Source organism: Ptiloglossa arizonensis, chromosome 2 (genome assembly GCF_051014685.1).
Source record: "Ptiloglossa arizonensis isolate GNS036 chromosome 2, iyPtiAriz1_principal, whole genome shotgun sequence".
NCBI lineage: Eukaryota > Metazoa > Arthropoda > Insecta > Hymenoptera > Colletidae > Ptiloglossa > Ptiloglossa arizonensis.
In genome coordinates, this window is record NC_135049.1 from 13,011,250 (window position 1) to 13,033,200 (window position 21,951).

The window sequence follows — 21,951 nt, forward strand, 5'->3', positions numbered from 1 at the left end:
ACCAGTAAAATATCCCATCCCATCAAAACTTTATAAATTTTTCAAATTTCATTTCATTTTCAATTAATGGGCTTGGAAGTAGATGACGAAGAAAAAAATAGCATATAAATATCAGACAAGATTTATTTGACATATACAACTAATACAGACGATGCTTCATTTATGTTTAAGCTATGACATAAAGTCTTGCTTACGCGATGCAGTGTACAAAATAGAGCGGAAAGAGTAGAGGCAAAGGATAATTGTAGTAATTGGTATCGGGAAGTAAAACAATTTGTACCAGATTGATTATTATGCGGCTAGTTCGTAAACGATATGCGAGGTGGCTTACGATAATACACTTTATAATCATTTTTCTACTTAAGAATAAGCAAGTGAAATTTAAAACATACATAGATCACATGAAATAACCGAATCCAAATGTACGTTTTATAGCATCCCAGTAATACCTCTCCCAATTCTGTTTTATTGTTTCTTCCTCACTGTAAAGAAATACAGTTCATTAATTTTTATTTATAAATATTGCTTACTCAAAATTTACAAGGAAATATTAGCGAATATTTTTTTAACTGCGCGTATAGACATCGATAGCATTCAAAGGGTTAAGAAAATATAATTTATTGTATTAGAGGCACACATTTAAATTTGAACACTATTTATGAACGATATATATGTTTCCTCACAAAAAAAAAAAAAACAACATTATTCGTAGAAGGCAGTATTTGAATTTAAACTTTTCTTGTGTTAATTACGGTAGAGTTTCGTTGGTTGCATGTTTTCTTAGTACAGAGACAGACAATTACCAAAACGTGAAATATTTTCTTTTCCAGGAATTGTTCCTGCTCAACTTGTTCTGGAGACAACGAATAAGAATGCGGGAAAAGAACAAATTTTTCAGATACCTGAGCACACAATCCACTTATACAAAATTGTTTTGTCAATGTACAAGGGCTGTACGATAAGTAGCCGTTTTTAATGATTAAGGTAGGTGTCACACGAGCGTCGAAATAACAAACGTACCAACCTGTACGCCTTCCTTCGTTTCCAGCTAAGAAGAAAAGAAGGAAGACATATGAACGTCCGTCGTTTGGATATCGTCTGACATCGTCTGACCCTAAGAGTATCACTGATTCAAAATTTGTATATCATAGTTTGACTCTATCTTTCAAACGATATCTGTCAAAATTTCAGACAGATTTATCGAGTAGTTTTGTTTTGGTAACTGTTTAAACTAGACAAGTTTATGTTTCCAAACATGAAAAAGGAACAATATCGGTCAGTGATCCGATTCCTATTTTTGGATGGGAAAACGTATAAGGAAATCAAAGTGAAGTTACATGTTGTTTATAAGGACCATGCACCTACGATGACCAGTACCTGATATTGATTCAATGAATTCGAGCCTGGCCGATCATACGTTTTTAACGAAGGTGACTACGGAGTATACGGTCAACAGTATCCATGATATTGTGTTAGCAAACCACCGGATAAAGATCAGAGAGATTGCTAACATTGTAAATATATGAAATGAACGCGTGTAAAATATCCTACATGAAAAACTGGACATGAGAAAGCTACCGACGAGATGGGTGCTCCGTTTGCTCTCAGTGTAATGGAAACGAAAGCTCGACAAAACCTCCAAGTATAACAAAGTAAAAGCAGTGTGCCTTTTTCTTACCTAATTGGTACACCTATTTGCAATAAATTAACTTCAGTATGATCACTTTTCTCTGCGATTTCAATAGTAACATCGCTAAAATGACCATCGGGCCATTGTTTGTTGCGCCATCTTTGAACAATCTTTGTAGGTGAAACTTCTATGAATTCACCGTGTATGTTACCACCAAACATTTCAAATTTGCCACCCTTCTTTGGATCGAGTTTGACTGGTCCTCTCGTAAATGCTTGAACCATCTGTAAAAAAAAAAGAAAACTTTAATGAATTGAAAATCGATACCTTATCACCTAATAATTGCGATTGTTGTGTAATTTACGTGCTTATAACATTTTTTTACCGCACCGAGTAAAATTCGACTAGAAATAGATACGTACGGATCAAAACAATAAAATAAATTGATATAACACGAATTCATAGAAGAACATGTAGTTGCGTTACAATTACCTATTGTAATTGCAACAAATTAAAATTGATCAAATAAGTTTGATGTTATTATATTATCCATTAAATTAAAATATCTATAATATTGAAAACAGCTCATCTTCGCCTATCGTTGCAGTTGTGGTATATATGTTCATGTTTTAAAATATAAGTAATATCTCTAAAGTACCTCTGCCTATAAAGAAATCTTCATCGCCATACGATGACTTCTTCTGTACTGTGCAATTATTGTTTAATAAATTTTTCTCTGACTTCCATAATTTTGAAGATACGGTAATAGTCACTACATCGCCCGGTATATAATCTTTCAAAATGATTCTAAAATAGTAATTGATGCATGAAGAGGGACAACTACGAAAATGAATTGTTACAATTTTTTTTTTATTATTACGTGACTAAATGAAATATTACTTTACCACAGTCCCTTCCGCTTTATTTATTATTCCAATTACTGTTCTTCTCACACTATTTATTTTTAAGTGTATACCGGCTGAAGCACGAAACAGGAACCACTTCGATAACTTCGTAGGTATTGACTTTAGTAAAAATTGGTTTGGTTGAGTAGTGCATAGTTCGAAGGGGCCATATAATGCACTATTTAAACTTTTGTTATCACTTGTAGTTCTCAAGATTTCAAAGTCACCTTCAGTTTATTAAATGGAAATCAGATTTTGTCCTATAACAAAAGGTGTAGATAAAATTGAAACAAATTCTACTAATGAAACCATTAAAATTTAACTGTCGCTTTTCGTATGTCACTTGTACACCGGGCTTCGAAAGACCATATTAAGACAATAAATGAAAACGATAGCGGAGCAGTAATCCCCATCGTGTTGCAACGCAGAACACAAAATAAATGGACAGAAGACTATTCACCATGAACTGTTGCATAGTTCGGATCGGAGAGTCAATGCGTGTGTAGCCAAGTGCATAATCAGTAAGTGATACATCAAGACTTTACTCTATGCTGTATTTAGCATTTTTGAATAAGAAAAATACAGTACAGTATGAAAAGTTATATCGGGATGCGCGTATCGTTATACAAATTGTATAAAATAAAATGTAAAATAATAGTATGAAAAACCTAAAGAGAGTGTTTTTTGTAAGATGTAACGTCAACCTTCTCAGAGCTCTTTAACTTCGAGAGACTAAAACAATGGTATTCTAATAAATATTTTAATATAAATATTGTATACATTTTAAATAAATATCATGTACGCTAAATTTAAATATGCTGTATTAGTCCAATCTTTATTTGGCCCACAGAAAGTACTATTTTATTTTATTTGACCTGCTAGCGAAAAAAGTTTCACATCATTGTTCTAATTTATCACGTTATTAAAAGGTATTAACATCTACAATTTCTATACTATTAATTTGCAATGTATTGTTTGATTTGTCTAACAATATGCGCATCCTGGTAAGTATATTACATATCGCACACGAACATGTTTTTCATGGATTTTCTAGTAAAATGATGTGTCAATACACTCAATTAACCGAGAAAAACAATGATTGAACTCACACAGGGTATCCGTTTTTGATTAACTTACACTATCTCTCCATTATAATCTAATTGATAATTTAATGGAACATTTTCGACGCTTTGGAGACTTAAAAGCAAATAAAAGTTTTTAAATCGATTAATAAAAACGGAGTTTATATAAATGATTAAATTAATTTAACATTATTCATTAATTTTGTATTATTGTTAAATTAAATGCTTTTTTATCATTATGCAACAACTGAAAATGGAGTTTTTCATTCATATCTTCCTCTATAGTGATTTATTTTTCGAAATACTTTGATTATATATTTTATTTAATTACAAACAATGTGTTGCATCACAATTGCGAGCAAAATTAATAGAAATGCGAAATATCCTCTAAATTTTAGAAGTTCTTAGCTTTATGCAGAGAAGTGTATGTAAGTTTTAATTTCTTGCTGCGTCATCAAACTTCTACAAGCGGAAATTTTTACTCTAGCCTGCAAGAGCCTATGCTTGCATTAGATACAATAGGTGACATTAATTCGTTCTGTTTAAGGTGAATAAGTATATAAAACGCATAATCTTCTAGTCGATGCGCGGTTGAAACGCTAGATGATCTTACTGTAATAGGGTAACGAAATAGCGCACGATCACTAAACAACCGATTACACAATCGAACAACTGAAACATTTCGAAACATGGATGCGACTTTTTAAAATATTTTTTTTTAAATATTTTTGTTATTTGATAAAAAAGGTTTCGAGTGAAAGTTTGTTAATTATTGCTGGACTACACATTCAAATATTAAATTTGAAGAAACTAATTTTTTTCAACAAAAAATCAAGATTGTCTTGTTTTTTTTTTTACGATATATATATTTGATATTACAGGGTTGTAGTTGACGTTAAGACGAATTAACGATCTACAAGGTTATAACCTTGAAATGACCTTGAATTAAGAAATTTGGCTGCTAAGTGATTTTATTCAGTGAAAAGTTATAAAATTGTCAGGGAGTTAGGTCAAGATTCCTCCAATAAGTATCCGTAATCTATTTTACAAAATTTGTGGTAGACTCTACCAAGGTTTTTATAAAACTTAAACTTTATAGAAAACTTGTAAACTGCATGTGTACTGTTAAGGGTTTTCTAAAGCGATCCTCCGGACAATTTTATAACTTTTCACTGAACGTATAATTTCGTTGGTAGCTCAATGAATACGTCTTAATATACACCCATTATTATGTATACAAAAATTTAACCTTCTATTAATAAAAAATTAATTAATAATCCTAAAATCTCTTTCATTCTTCCACTAGTAAAAAATACATTTATACAATCATTATGTCCCCCTTTTATATCAAACAATCTTTGAAAGAATATTTTTTTTATATCTTTAGTTCTTTCTGAAATATTTAACAAGGGCTATTGTTACAATAGACACTCTGCATATGGGTCGCGTCCATATTAAATGTTTCAAAACGATCGAGTCGTAACATCATCTACTGCTTTAGCCAACAATTAGAAGTTTGTGTATCATCATCAAGACTGATCAACTCGCTACTCTCGTTAAACGTAACCGCTCTTAAATAATGTATTCTTTTAAAAATGGATTAGTCGTCAAGAACCACAATGAGTTGATCACCTAGATCACCAAATTTGACACCGTTGGATTTTATCCTAAAGAATTATTTAGAAAATACAGTTTACATGATGCACCCTGTAACTTTTGATATGCTTCAACAAATCGTCAATATCCAACAGTAGAAGTACATGTTTTGACGAAATAAAAATAGTTTTGTGAAAATAATTGAGAAGTGTTCTCAGGTTCAAGAACGACTCTTTGAACGTGTTCTCTAAAATGAACACAAAAAATAGATAATATCTACACTAATCTTAAGTCTTATTACTAAAGTGTAGAAGTTAAAAAAACTGTAATGATAGATTTTTAAATTCAAAATACAATAAATCGGATAACGGTCGTTTAAAGATTATATTATTTAATTCACTACCAATGGTAGTGAATTCGTTTTAGTATTATCTGTAACTTGTATTGTAGCATTAAATTTGAGTTTTATTTAAAAAACTGAAGATGTTCTTGAAATCTTGAAAACTACAAGTAATGAAAACAATTTCAATGGTGCAGTATATGGCCCACTCCGAACTATGCACTGTTTATCTGAATTAATTTGTAGTCAAGTCAATATTTACATAGTTGTATAAGTAATTCCAATTACGTGCTTCACACTGTACATATATACATTTTTTGTTTGTGTAACGTTAAGAATAATCTATAATTAAATATATGTAAAACTCATTATTATTATTACATTTAATTCAACAATTTATCATTTATATAATTATTCTACTGCTTGGGATTGAACGCGAAAATAATGTTAAATGTGGTAATAGGTCTTTGATATAAATGTAAATTTTATAAATCATATTTCTTATAATAAAACCTTTAATGTATGTAATGTAATGTATAATAAATACGAAACATCGTTCGAAGCATAGTCGAAAATGCAACTGGTGTATACCTATAAAGCTATACATCGCATGAGAAATGTTCAGGCCGGATAATATGTCAACATGTACAGAGTCTAGAACAAAATATATGTCGTTATTTTCAATCCATCGAAATAGGTAAAAAAACTACCAGACAAATTTGCTGTATTATTCATCTTGATCTCGAAATTTGAAGTTAAATTTTTGACAAAGGGATACAAAGTTCGGAAAAAAAATATACAAATCACAAATGAATCATTGTGTTATAAAACCTGTAAAGATCTTCATCGTTTAAATAATGCACAGCTAATCCTAGAAGCAAAGCGGTTTTCCCATATTACCACTTATTACTATAAAGTGACTATGAATTATTAGTCGGGATTATTTAAAGTTATTTTGCCAATCAGTGCATTGTACATCGAATGGAAGTCTTAAGCTTAACCCTTTGCACTGATTTGAAGTGTCAAATTTTCAGCAGCGCTGAAATTTTATTATTTGTATACGCTTGTTTGTTTATAAATGTTTCTAAAGTACCTGTAAAATGTTTGACCAATTTGGCCGAAATCGAGTTGCTGGTTTGTGCAAGCGAAAAAGGCCTCGAAGTGCAAAGGGTTAATACTCCAAAGGATATCCTTCAGTCGAAATGCAAAAATTTACTCGATCCCTAAATAATGTATTACCACTTAAAGAGTTCGATTATAAATAGATTCACACACAGAAAAAGTACTCGATACACTACTTGGTTTTAAAGTAATTCTACAAAAAATCTAAGGATGCTAATTCGGGTGAACTCGGTGATAACTCAACATGACCACCTCATCCAAGCCTATTGTGACACGGCTTTGAATTCGTCTTATGTCCGAGTTGAGACGGTAATACTGGAGTCATGGTGACTCTCCTTCTTCCAATGTTTATTTTAGCGATAACATGGCTTCGAGGCATCGAAACATTGTACTCTTTAGATAGTATTCATTATAGTTTAAGTTCTCAATACAATTTAAAGTGAACAATAAATGGGTAAAAGTTGTGCTATCAAGGTGCTTAAGGAGAATGAAAATAATTATAATGATAAAGTTTCATCAAATAGGCAAACTATGTCATGTAATGACATTAGTCTGACATTGAGTGTTTTACAAAACTGAATATGAAGGAGGTGATACGGATAAGAGGAATGAAATTATTGCCTTAGACGATAAAAAAAAAAACCTTATCGCACTACTACAGACACACGTCACTGTTAGAAAAAAATCGGTCCATTTCTAAGTATACATGATACGCAAAGAAAAATGAGCATAAAACAAAACTATTGTACTATCGTCAGCTCACTCGTACGAATCAATTACAGACATGTGCAATAATCTGTTGGTAATCGATAACCGATACATCACGATTTTAATTAATGCTGCCTATATCATTTTTAATCAAAAGTATTTATCCTTAATTATACTATCTATAGCAAATGCTTATATTTGCCCTTGTACAAAATGCGCTACTGGATGAAATACTACGCCATGATGTGCAAATTGCTCTACAAATCAATATAAAGCAACAATAGTATAGAAACTGTATACAATAGTATAATGCAATTTCATTTAGAAGTTGAAGGGTGATAGTAAATGCTGCTATGGAGAAAATTATGGATTGGAAAGGATGTAGACAGCGTGAACTAAAATTGTGCTGTATCGATTACTGATTACTGAAATTACAAAGCACATGTTTACCATTGAAATCCACATTAGCAAGCAGTCGATGGCATAATACGGGGGTAGTCCAAGAGTACCTGACCTAACAACGATAATACAAAGAATTTGGGAAAAAATATTTTTATTTCTCTACATAGTCTGCTTTCAGATCGATAAATGAATCGAGCTCTGCAAAGTAGTCATCAGACTCCACTTCTTCATTGCTGACAAATCTTTTAGCACCGAGCCATTTTTTCAAGTTCGAAAACAGAAAATAATCCGAGGTGGCTAAATCTGACGAATAGGGTGCGCGAGGAAGTAATTCGAACTAATTGATTTTAGCAATCGTGATAACGGATGTGTGAACTGGTGCATTGTCTTGATGAAACAAAATCTTCTTTTTCGCCAAATGCTGTCATTTTTCCTTGATTTTATCACTCAAATGCTGCAATAAATTCGCATAATACTCGTCGTTGATTGTTTTTCCTTTTTGAGGACAATCAATGAAAATTATCCCACGCGTATCCCGAAAAACTGACGCTACCACCTTGTCTACAGATGGAACTGTAGACTTCACCTTCTTTGGAACCCCTTCATCCCTTTCAGTCCATTGTTTCGACTATCCTTTGACTCAGGTGTGAAGCGATGAACCCATGTTTCATCCGTGGTTATGAATCGATGCAAAAACTCGGCTTTATTGCTGCGAAATCTTGCCAAACACTCGATCGAAACATCCTCACGACACTGTTTTTATTCCATTGTGAGTAATCGCGGCACCCATCTTGCGCACAGCTTTCTCATGTCTAAATTTTCAGTCAATGTGTACTGTACAGCACTTTCTGATATGCCTATCGTGTCTACTAGCTCGCGCACTTTCAATTGACGGTCATCCAATATCATTTTGTGGATTCTTGTCACCATTTCAGGCGTAGTCGCCTCATTAGACCCATCATTGCGATGTTCGTCTTGACAACTGGTACCGGCACGTTTAAACTTTACCACCCAATATTTTATTGTTGTAAACGAAGCAGCAGACTCTCACATAGTAGAATCTAGTACCGTTTTGATATCGGTTGGAGTGAGGCCTTTCAAACGAAACCATTGTATCACATAAGGATAACCAATTTTTTCCATGTTTACAAATTCACTGAGAGCGTTCTATATTGATGACTGCCAAACAAATGTTAAACAACGTAGCGTTGTCAACCTTCAGATTTAAGTTTTACGAGGTCGGTACTTTCTCCCTTAGTCATTCTTTTCAAACAACTACCGTCATCTATACGTCAGGTCGAATACTTTTGGGACTACCCTAGTAGATTTATGCGAATCTCCCGTTAACATCAATAATATGGCTGTGGTAGTGTAATCAAACTTTCTTTTACCGAGTGTATATTGTCCTGGTTTGAATAGCCTTGGAAATTCTACTATGAAATGCTAATTTGACTGTGAGAACAAAAATGTTATAACTATGAAACAAATCTTTGAGCTCATAATCAATTATAAGCTCAATATCTCATAAAGAAGTAGAAACTGATGGGACCACACTAAAACAAAAATATTTTCTGAAACTTTGTTGACGTTACCATAATACTACCTTTGTCCTTACGATGAAGCGCGGCGGTATTCATTTTAGAACAGAATAATACTTGAGGAACCAACGGGCAAATAACGTAATATTTTTACCATTGAAAAATTATTATCCATATAAAATATTAAAGGAAAAACTTATACATAAAATAGAAAAAATATTTTGTACGAACAAATTGCAATATTGCACAGTATATAGTAGAAACAAAACGGTTATGATAATTAACACTACTAGAATACAACAAAGACTAAATCATTTCATATGAAATGTGTTATCATTATTTGAAAGAGTTCAAGTTTAGAAATTATTCTTGAGCAGAGCTAGACATATTTTTATCTAGACATTAAATAATAAAAACGAATAACAATTTATCTAAATAAACTTTATAAATTTATATTATTTATTCATTATATGAACGATAAAACTACTTGTTACGCCACTTACAGACGCAAGCAACAACATGCAACAAAGCTTGATCAATACAAAAATTATAGCTTCTACGCCACCGGTGTTCCTAGGCTTTATGAATCTCGAAATGTTTGTAAGAACTACAATTTCGGTTCGGTGTTATCTAGATAATTATTTAAGTAAAGGTTTATTCTATATTATTTAAATAATACTCAACTCTGTTCTTAGGCAAACGTATAAAAAATATTTCTCTTTAAAACAACAATTCGTAAATCATGTATTTAAGCACACATATTTTTATAAATATTAGTAATAACATTACCTCAGTTGTCATGAAAATATTGTAAAATTCTTCTGCTCTGCATTGGAATTTTTGCTGCTGTTTGATCGTAGTTGTTGAAATCTTACATCCGACTTCCTTTTTATCGTTTGATACTATTGTAGAAGACAATTTCAACTGCAAAAAGTAATACAAAAATTGCTAATTAATCAACAATACAAATGGGGAGAAGATAATTTTAAATTATTTAAAATTACAATATGTTCAAAAACAAACAAAAATCATCTGCCATGATTTATTTTTTTCTATACTCACTTTTGCATTAAATCCAGAAATATTTGACATATTTTCCTTTGCACTATCTTTTTTGGGTAGAATCATGCCTACTGTAAATTCTAAGAAAAAAAAAACGCCTAATTATTGTAATGTACAACATACATAAAAATTCTATAATATATTAATAAAATATAAAAGTTAATTCAAAACTACTTCTAAAATTTTTATTATGTATGCCTCTATTCTTTCATGGTGTTGAAACAAAGTTAGAATATTCCATTTAAAAAAATACAGTAACTTGGATAAGACCTTAAAAAATTGAAAAGAGATTGAATTTTTGTCTTAAATACTAATAATCTTAAAAAAAAAATAACGAAGATCTTGTTACATATATTGATATGTTTGATAATACTTGCTAATTATTTCAAACAGCATATTTATAAACATTCTATATATATATAATTTATTCTATGAATTAAATTACATATATCATAGGGAAGTAAAAGTCTCTATACAGTGATTATTGGTATAAATTTACCTTGTTTTAAAGAAGAAACATATTGTTGCAATTTTTCTCTAATAGCTTCCTTTCCTTTTGTATGTAAAATATGTTTTACCAATTCACCCTCATCAGTACTATCTTTTAGAGTAATTTCAATCTACAAAAAGGAGAGACTTACTTATTATCTTATAAACACATTTCGTGAAAAATCAAACTTGTGTAAAATTAAAAATATGTGCTTCAATGTATTTTATTACCCTACTAAACTTCAACAATATACATTAATAAGAAGGAGAGGTCCTAAGGTGTAATACTGGTTTTTTAATGGGATTTTAAACTGGATTTTACACAGTTGATAGGATTTGAGATATTAAAATGATATATGATTTTGAAGGCAGCTGGTAATAATATATAACATACTTAGTATTAAAGTTTTGGCGATTTATAGCTCCAAAGGTACAATTAACAGTTGTGGAATCAATGCAACTGGCAACACATTTGTGCACCAAATCAATGCTCTTTTGGCACAAGTTCGAACAATTTTTGTCATTGTTTAAAATATTTTTAATTATATTATATTATTATGTATTGTGCGCAAAATAACTATTTTTTCTCGGTTGGTTCCCATTGGTATTTTTCTTTGGTATTTGTAGTTAACAGGTATCTTTGTATTCCCAGGAGGAAAACAAATAAAAATGTACTGCTACTATTACAAATAATATAACTCCGTTTATACTCATTTCTATTTAGATAAATTCTATATAATTATAATTTACATAAAAACAAGTTATACGAAAATTAAAACAAGCACAATCTTTATATTTTCTTATATTACAAATTCTCCGAGGAGCTATCGCGGTCTGAATCCGATGCATCTGACTCTGCAGTTTCAGTATTGTTTCCTCGATTCAGTGTTAAATTTATTATAAAATAAGTTTCAATAATTGGGATCGATGTTGCAGAAAATGTTTGGTTCGAGTTGCGTCCCTATAAAACAGTTCTTCAGAAAATTTGTAACGTAAGAAAACAAAAGTTATACTTGTTTTAGATTAACATGTCTTGTTTTTGTGTAAATTGTAATAAAGTTTATCTTGATAGAAATGGGTATAACCGGATTTATATAATTTTTAATAAATACAAATTAGTTCTTTTCTTTTAGGCATCATTGTTCTAGAGTTATATTTTTATCCAAACTCATGATTACCGTTTCAATTTTGACGTACACGCCGTCTGAACATATAGACAATCTAGCAGAAACTGACTGCGAGCTCAGAAAATTTAAAACAAATGTTGTACACATGAACTTTAATAGCGTTCCTGAGTATTAAAGTGTTACCCACTGTCTATTATACAAGAAATTATACAAGAAAGACTAATAGTGTATACATCAAACATATAAAAAATAAAGTGAATTAAATTATAAAAATTAGTTATAACGCAAAACAAACAATGGAAATATAATTATTCGCACGTTCGTGAGTATATGTCCGCCACTATATATACACCTGATTTCAAGCAAAGTTCACCAACCAGAAAATTTAGACAATTTTAAAATATAGTCGACTTCCGTATAACACGGTAGTTACGTTCCAAAAAAATACCGTGTTATACGGGACTATGGGTTATCAAGAACAAGAACAAATAGGATTGCATACTTTATTTTTATATTTACGAATTAGATTTATCATTACATATTGATACATTAAATTTATAATATATATATATATAACGGAATATGTTTTCCTGTTGTATCTTTGATACAAATGTTACGAATTTTTTCCATTTTCTCTATAATATTGGATTGTTTGGAAAGTTCGTGCCTATTTTTTGATAGGTGGCATTAGAAAAGATCTAAATATATCGAAATAATTACAAACAATTAACATGCATACATATTCTAAAAGGTGATATTTCGGGCATTTTTAGAAAAGAAGTTTAGTTGAGATACATTAATTTTTGTAAGTTTTATACGTTTTTGAATACGGAAGGAAACAAAAGGTGTTTTTCTTTTACCGGAAAAGCAAAAATGTCACACAAACAGCAAGAAAGATATGTGTTAATCATGGTGAAGGTGCTACAGTTGAAAAACCTGAGTACTTCTAAAAGGATGGAATCTTCAAGTTGCGTGAAAGATATATAAAAATTGTAGAACAAAATAGTAACTATATAATTCAATGAATATATACAAAAATTTAAATGTGTTGCCTTTGAATTTTCCTTAAAAATTGGCACGAATTTTCCGGACAACCCAATACATGGGACGAGCTACCATTCTGGTTGAAACTTAGCAACCCGAAGAAACAGATTCTCTAATTTTTTATTCATTTCTTTGTATTGTACGAATGCTTGCCTTATTTAAATTTGAAGCTCTCGCAACAAAATCTTCTCTCCATTTTGGAGATGATCCAAAATTTTAATGTTCAATTTTAAAGAAATAAAATGAATTTTAAAAGAGGTTTTTTGTTTATTATGTGAGCTATTATCAATATACATCTGTAATTTAATTTACAAAATATGTACATAGATACTAATATATGTACATATTTTTAGAGAATGTTCATTAGTATAGGTATACTTACGAAAATCGTTTATCTTTAAGACTTTTAATAAGAAGTATATTACCTACCTTTAAATTACATGCACAAGTTTTATAAACAATTTATAAAAATTTACATATATGACACAATAGAAATATGCATATATAACAATATATATATGAAATAATAGCATTTAAAGTACGTTAAAAAGATTTTAACTTTGTAACAACTGCGAACAATGTAAATGAACTCTTCTTTCGACTTCACAGTATTAACAGACTGAATCGAAAATCTTTTGTCATTTTGACAAAACAATTAACGCGTTCCATAATATATTGGGGACTCATCAATTGTTCAATCGTGTTAGAGCGAATTGTAAATGTTACAGAGGGGATTCCCGCAATTCTCCAATCGTGTTAGAACGAAATCGTGTTGCAGAAGTAGTGTGTTATATGAGGGTCGATTCTATTGTATGCAAGTAGAGTAGTTTACAAATAACACAAACCCATTTTTTGTTGGTGTCGTACTACAATTTTAACAGGTGAAATTACCCCGTGTAAAAAGTGTAATTTTTTTTCTTACTGAATATATCGCGAATTAACGCGAAAAATAAAGTTAAAAGACTAGAATTTGCACGAAAACACACGAGCATGGATTTTTCCATTCGGAAAACGCGGTTTTTGCGAATGAAAGTAAGTTCGATTGTAAAAGTCAGTCCCAATTATTTTATTTCTGAGGAAAATCAAATTATCCAAAAATAATTATCGTTTTAAAAACATTTTTCTTGTTGTCCTTTGTTACGTCAAACAATGCCAAACAAACGAATTCAAACTTTGAACGCGTTTTTCTCGAGAAGTTGTTTTTATTCATAACTACCCCCTTTATTATATTAGGAGGTAATGTACAAGCCCTAGTATTATGCAAAACCCCATTATAAATTCAGCATTAAACCTGCGGACTTTTCTTACATGTTACATTAAATTCAAAAATTTGATTATTGATTCATAAATATTATCTACAAAAGTGTTTCATTGTACTTGACGCCAAATCTATTGGCTAATCGAGCCGATTGGGGTGTAGACCAATGCGGTTCAAGAGAAGCCACACGAGACTCGATGAGACCTCTAGGGTCCTCCCACTCCCACCTGAATGCAGTACGGACTACGAACGTACATTGTACATAGCGTTTGCAATTTTCCTTACAACGGAGACACTGCTTTTTAAGCGTCGCACGATTTTTGGGACAACGTAGGTTTGCTGTTTGAAGGGAAAAAACGGTTGAAAAAGAAAGCAGATGAACGAGGGGCTCCTACCCTCAAGTGCTATGTCCCTCATCTCTTTATTCTATTCGATTGTTTGTTTTATAAACAGAAAACGCAAATCGAAACTGCATCTCTATCTCAAATATAGCGACACACTCTCTTTTACCAGGCGATCAGCCTTTCAAGGAAATATACAAAGTAACGATGTACAAAATAAGTATCAATGACGAGAAGTCGTACAAAGTATAACTGAACGCTTTGCTAATCAAATTTCATTCAGTAATAAAAGTTTAAATTGTTATATGTTTTTCATTATATCTTTATGAGAATATTACCAATGGATTCTCAATGTTTTTCCGATCAAAATGAATCGAAATATTAACTCATTTAAAAGAGCATGTACTTTCAGAAAATAAAAATAATTTATATTAAGCATAATTGATAACAATTGAAATAAAGTTGTGCTTAAAATTATTTTCATCGGAGAAACTTCACCGTTCATTTGTAAAGTTCTCATTAAGACGTGCTATTTTAACGTAGAAGAGACACGATACCTGAACAGTCGATTCTCGCTTCTTTCAACGTCGAAACCAAAAGCAAGATGAAATGAGAATGAGTTAGAAAACCTGGAAGCGAGCAAGGAATCGTATAGAACAGACAAAGCATTATAACACGCGAAAATAAACAAGACAAAGTAGCTCTCCACGTGTTGGCTAAGCTCTTACCAAAGAATATATATTATAATATTGTATGCAAAAATTTGTACATTAAAGGCTTAACGGCATTCGATCTTACGTGCCTAGTAAAAAGGAAAAAAATAAATCTAAAGAAGAAGGACAAATATACAAATAATTTTGTTTGAAAATGAGAAAATTAACAAAGGAAGGACTACATAAGGTGTCCGATTTTAAAATATAAATACAAATTACTCGAAACTATCTGCTGTATAAAAAATGGTTCAGACAGGAATTGAATAGTTTTAAAGGGGACATTATCTGCTGCAATTAGTTTTTCTGTGCATGAACGCATAAAACTCATAGGAAGGTGACATACGTTTTCTTAAAAGAAATCATATAATTTCGAATGCACTAATTGATCCAGCCCGTTATTCCTTGTAAAAAGTATTAACCTATTTATGTTGAAAAATCTTTTTTAGAAGATGCCATTAAACAAGAAGCTGTAACTCCAATCATTTTTAATATTTCTAGATGGAAAAAATACTTAGAACATATATGGAAAATCTCAGAACAAAATACCATTGGAAAAATTCATAAAAGGAAATACAGCAAATAATATCCACCTCGAAATAATAAGTCGTGTCCGAACAATTTTTATACAGCGAATAGATTACAAATAATTCAAATTTATAGATTAAAATCAGACATCCTGTATAAATGCACCCACCCTCATAACAGAAGAAAACTTAACTCTCCGTGTCATCGCAAGGAAAAGGGTGTTATTTGACATCACTCGCCGGTGAGGAAGTATCTCCGACCGGTCAATAGATTTGGCGCCAGATATAGTTAAGATTTTTTTTCATACTGATATAATTTTATAAATTATGTTCCTTAACACGTTGGCTGCCGTAACACCTACCAACAGGTCATCCCTTTTTTTTCTATAAATTCGCAACATTCGTCCAACGATTTTTTAACACGCATATAAAAGGTTTAACAGAATTTAAATATACTTACCTTTTATTAATACAGGGTATCCAAAAAGTTGGGACTAAACTTGTACCACCTGTTACCGAGATCAAATGGATGAAAAAAGTTCGTATAAACTTATGTCCGGAGAATGCTTTATTGGAAAGATATAAAGTGTGTCCCAAGTATTACCGGTCGATTTACTTTTTGAATAAAACTCAAACGGTTTAAGTAATCTTGATATATATTTTTTTTTAATACAAACTTGTGAGTTAATAATGGAACAAAATATCTTCTAAACTGTCAAATCAACTGTATTGAAAATAATGGTAAATGCATTTTGAATATATTCCCAAAGGTGATCTTCTGCTTCTATTGTATTTTGATAAAATAACTTTTTACGTGGCCCTATAAATATTGTACGATTAAATGTCTAATAGATGTTAAAACGAGTGATAGTAAACGTCTTGATATCATTGATAAAGGCATCTAAACAATAACTATCATTGAGAAATATAATATGTAAATGATTCTGTAAAATAAATTTTAAGACAAATTTTGCCCATAAACTTTTAAATGCTTATATTCTCTTTTCAATAAACCATTTTCGAACATAAATATATACAAGCTTGTTTCACTTACTTAGTAAAACATGATATAAATTTGGTCACAACCTTTTCGGATACCTTGTATATATATATTGAAAAATAATCCGAATTAAACTGAATATGCTAAAATTGTCAATAACTTTTCAGTTTTTATTTTATTAAAATGTCCCGGGAGTCAACGTGTTAATACACTTATATATGGAGTAAATATTTATAAACCTGTAGATAACTACAAGTTTGTTCTGCTAAGACATTTTACTTACATCTATTTCAGAAATATCATTCTCCTCAGATAGATTTGGAATGTTTATTTTACCCTCTATCTTCTTATCAGATTTTCCATTGAATATCCATTTCAAAACAATATTCCATTCATAGAAGAAAATTAATTTACCTTTCCTATTGTTTGCCATTGCCTCACCCTCGCATTTTTCAACTTCTGTTACTGTACACGAAACTAAAAAGAACACAATTTCATTGACTACATGTTTTTATAAGTTTACATTATAAAATTAGCGATATTAAAATATCTTAATTACATAATTAAAATTAACAATAAGTTAAGAACATGGAACAACTATGTTTTATATAATCTATAATTATGAGGTTTGCCCAACTATATAAAACTAATAATTTCTTTATGTGTAAGAATCTAATTCATTATAAGTACTTTAAAACTGCAAAAGTTGCACTAAAATATATAATAGCACAAACTCTTAATTAGAATATCAATAATTTGAAAGTATGTATGTACTTATTGTTAATACTTTATTATATTATATGATAATTCTATAAATTATTAAGAATCTATTGTTCTAATTGCATTATTAACGTTATTAATATAATAAAAATTTTAAATAAACAATATATAAACCTTCATCTCCTTGTATCTTCATGTCAGTAAATAATTCTTTCAACTTCTCCTTAGACCAAGTACAGGCATTTTTTTCAGTCCTTAAACAAATATTTTTAGTTCAGTCATTTAAAATGCATTATATTACTACCTCCAACAATTTTAAAAATATTAAATCATTTTACTTTTACAAAATCAAGAGTAAATGTAAATCCACTGACTGACACAATATTTGTCAATTTATCAATGCGTTAGAGAGAAACAAAGGCTTCCATTTATAATATTAGTAACTCATACTCTATAAATTAGAAGCCTTTGCACCTCTGCAATACACTCACAAAAACTCATGGTATGCTCTACCAATTCTAATAAGAATGACTGGCTGTTCTGTATAAAATGATCTATACTAAAGACAACTGTGGTTGTCCTTTATAAAAAAAATATGTAGAAATGAAAAATGATTTTAGAGCAAAATAACACAAGCAGTCAATGGAATTTCAATCAATAGAAATTACATTCATTAAAGAATGCTTAATTGTAAATAAAGTACTGTGAAATTTTAACTTTATTTACATAAATATGTTATTCCTTGTACATATGTTACTAATGGTCCACACATTACAAATTAATATTGAATTTTTATAATCTTATATGTATAATTAAATATATGATACGTTTAATTTTAAAACCAAATATACTAAAATTAATTGCATGCATATTTTATCATACCAATGCCAATTATTAACATTAGTAGCATCTGGCCTTTCTTCAACTATCCATCTTGGATCTCCTTCACCCCACTTGGCCATTTTTGAAGAATCAGAAGCTCTCAATATATTATACTGTCCAAATATATTAACTAAAATAAATAGTTATTCCTGAAACACAGAATATTATATTTCTTTACTAATATAATACTAACTCGATTATCTATGTCATGATAAAAGCATAAACTTAATTAATGTATATTTTACTAGTAAATTTATATAATCATTAATTTTTCCAAAAATGTAACTATTGATACTTTTACTATCAAATGTATACATAACTATATAAATTCAATAAAAGCATACCAAAAATTAAAAGTTTTACCAATTAATACCAATCTAATAATTTGATTTAAAATTTGATCATATGGCAGATTATATTATTTGGCATAACCCAAAATATAAAACAAAAGATTTTAATTTTATATTGGATTTGGATTACATTTAATGTCATTTTTTCATAAAATTGTTTATAATACTTGTGAAATTTATAAATTATTTATAGCAATACATTATTATACTTTGACTAAAATGTAATAATAAATGTACAAATATACTTGCAATTACATATACTTGTAAAAAATAATAAACATTATATATTTTAATATATACTTTTACCGAAACCTGACAATAATTAATGTATTATTATCATTAGAGATGAGTGTCTCTATGTTACAATTGAGATTTATTAATTTTTTGTATGCTTTTCCTTTAAATGTGCATTGTGGTTGATGCCAACAATAGTGAAATCTTAACTTTATTTCTCTTAAAATGAAAAAAATTAATAAACCTTAGTGATGACACAAGAGCATTTGTCTCTAGAAGCGACACTACTTACTATACTTTAAATTTCTACTATACATGTATATTTTCTGCAGTTATGCGTCTAAAGTACATATGTACTTATTGAAATTTATATTTTTATTACATATACACTTAATAATAATGATGATGATAATAACATTGTATAAATATTTATTATTATAGTAAATTATATAATAATGTATTAATATTTATCAAGAACAGTAACAAAATTAAATATTATGGTATAACGCAAAATTTTTTTTGACCATACTTGATCACAGGAAAAAAGTGAAGTTTTAAGATTCTTGATTTTAATGAAACTTTAAAATATATTAGGATTGTTATTAATTAAAACTAATTGGATTTAATGAAACAATATTTCAATAATTTTATTGAAAAATTTGTGTTCACCACAAATCAATTTTGAAGAATAATACAATTATATATTTACAAAAATAATGTACTTAATAGTGTGTTATTTTATAAATTAAATTAACTTAAACAAGTATTAACTTTCAATTATCTTAAAACAATTGCAAAACTACTAAACAATATTAGCAATTGAAATTTAGGTATTTTAAAAAATAAACAAAAATTTAATGTCAAAATTTATATAACTGTTATAATTATATTTTTATAAATGAGGCTAAATTTGTATTATATCAATAAATATGATAATTTAGCATGTAAAATAAGTTCTTTCAATTCATTTTTCAGTAAACAAAATTATTCAACTTTTAAACATTTGAAGCTGTCATATAAATTACTTTACATAATATTGATAAAAAAAAATTATTTGAACTCAGAAAGTTATTTAATTTGCACTCCCAGTTTTTGAAACTGTCATATAAATTACTTTAAATAATATTGATGGAAAAAAATTACCCGAACTTAAAATGTAATTTAATTTACAATCCAAATTAATTTTGAATTTAGGAGATGTATAAACTATAACCTACATGTTTAATAAATGACTCGAAAAACGAGAAATATTTTTCTAAGGTAGTTTTATGTAATAGTAGTTATATTTTACTTACAAAAATTTTCGGAAGTATTTCGAAACAAATTGTGCCAGTCACTTTCTATGTATTTGTGATTAAATTTAATTTTCAAATTAAAAGCTATTCAACATGCACGAATTCTTTTGCAAAACTAACTTATTTCTAGAACATTCAGAACACGTTTAACGTCAAAATTCTTACGTGCAAATGATGTGAAGATCGTAAACCTTCACACGAGATTCGAATTATTAAAGAAACAAATACTATAGTGAGAGATGCAAAACCCTTCTAGAAATTTCATGAACATATAATGTAAAAGTCACTTCAGATAGGCAACTCTATGCATAAACGTGTAAAGTTACTATACGGATGATTGCAATAACTAGGCTAGTTGTGTAGCTCTTTTTAAATGAAGAAGGAAAAAAAGTTGTAGGAGAAAATTTGGAATGGTTTAATGATTACTATTATTCTACGACAAAAGTCTTTTATCAATTTTTTTTCCATAAATTGACTTCTTAAGTCATTCTGTAGATAAAAGGTATAAGGTCAGGTCACTAACAACTCAATACTTTAGGAGATATTTTCTTAGATTATCCTGATATTTTTCATTTTCATGTATTTTAGTGTACATTATAAAAAGACGTGACTGAGTCTATATAAAATAAAAATTTTTAATTATTACTACTTTAACTTATCCTATGTGGATAAGAAAATATTCGCTCAAAAAATGAGTTATTGGTTTGCTCTTGATATCGCATGTCGGTATAATAAATAAATCGCACGTGGCGCCCGTTAAAATTGCTACCATTAACCTGTTATGGTTGCCTCTTTAAAATCATGTGGTACCTTTAATAATAATAATGAATAATAATAATGAAAAGGAATTTATACGAAAAATTTAGATGTTTCTACTTTAAAAGAATGCACCAATGCACTCAGGAAAAGAGTCTTATCAAAGAAAAATAAAGAAAATAGCTTGTTTCAGTTATTAGAGTCATGTCTGTACAGATATGAAGACTAAAGAAATATAAATTTATATGCGATTTGACAGAACCAAATTTTTTACCTGTGTAAAAACCTTCAATAGGAGTTTGATATAGGTTTTTAGGAAAGTATGCTGGAAAAATGATATTGAATTTTTCTAATATTAATATCATTGTTAAATTAAATAAAACATCCACACAAGGACTATAATTTGTGTTATGAGAGGACAGTCACCAACTCCGAGTATTCTGTTTCTTTGACAGCATGTAATTCAATTTCAAACTTGCAGGTGCTTAACTTTTAACTTTTTAAACTGTAGTGACACAGTAAATTATAGAATAAAACATGAGTAATAATGAGTAATAATTAAAAAACACACAACAAAAAACATCACAGCATTCCACCAATATTGCCCATTTAGAGTATGGTTACTGACACAATGGTACACAACACAGATATTTAGTTTCTAACTTCTCCTGTCTTAGTTGCACCATCTACCTTGTGGTATTCACTGGTAACATGGGCAATTCCTGTCCATGGCTAAATGATATACAGAAACAACCATCGAAGTTTCATAGCAGACCAAATCTGTGAAAAGTTTATTCCAAATTATTAACAATAAAATTATTGTTATTACACAG

General features: G+C 29.5%; 1 protein-coding gene across 2 annotated transcripts; it reads right to left on the bottom strand.

Moving 5' to 3' along the window:
- Nucleotides 1-105: 105 nt before the first annotated feature.
- LOC143155276 (activator of 90 kDa heat shock protein ATPase homolog 1) lies at nucleotides 106-20,611 on the bottom strand. 2 transcript variants are annotated; one of them, XM_076327818.1, is made up of 9 exons: nucleotides 20,528-20,611; nucleotides 18,484-18,632; nucleotides 17,776-17,855; nucleotides 17,165-17,358; nucleotides 10,885-11,005; nucleotides 10,386-10,465; nucleotides 10,113-10,247; nucleotides 1,679-1,914; nucleotides 106-482 (listed from the first exon to the last, which is right to left on the bottom strand). In XM_076327818.1, exons 2-9 carry the CDS (start codon nucleotides 18,561-18,563, stop codon nucleotides 398-400), a joined length of 1,011 nt encoding a protein of 336 aa, XP_076183933.1. In that variant the 5' UTR covers nucleotides 18,564-18,632; nucleotides 20,528-20,611; the 3' UTR covers nucleotides 106-397. The 2 variants fall into 2 exon arrangements, with proteins under 2 accessions (XP_076183933.1, XP_076183932.1); XM_076327817.1 differs by having other exon boundaries at nucleotides 20,363-20,574.
- Between the last annotated feature and the right edge of the window lie 1,340 nt (nucleotides 20,612-21,951).

Coding starts and splice junctions, on each gene's coding strand:
- LOC143155276 (XM_076327818.1), bottom strand. CDS start 18,563: ATGGCCAAGTGGGGTGAAGGAGATCCAAGATGGATAGTTGAAGAAAGG. Junction 17,856..18,483: donor AATGTTAATAATTGGCATTG/GTATGATAAAAT, acceptor TATTTGTTTAAG/GACTGAAAAAAATGCCTGTA. Junction 10,248..10,385: donor TTTCTGGATTTAATGCAAAA/GTGAGTATAGAA, acceptor TACTTTTTGCAG/TTGAAATTGTCTTCTACAAT.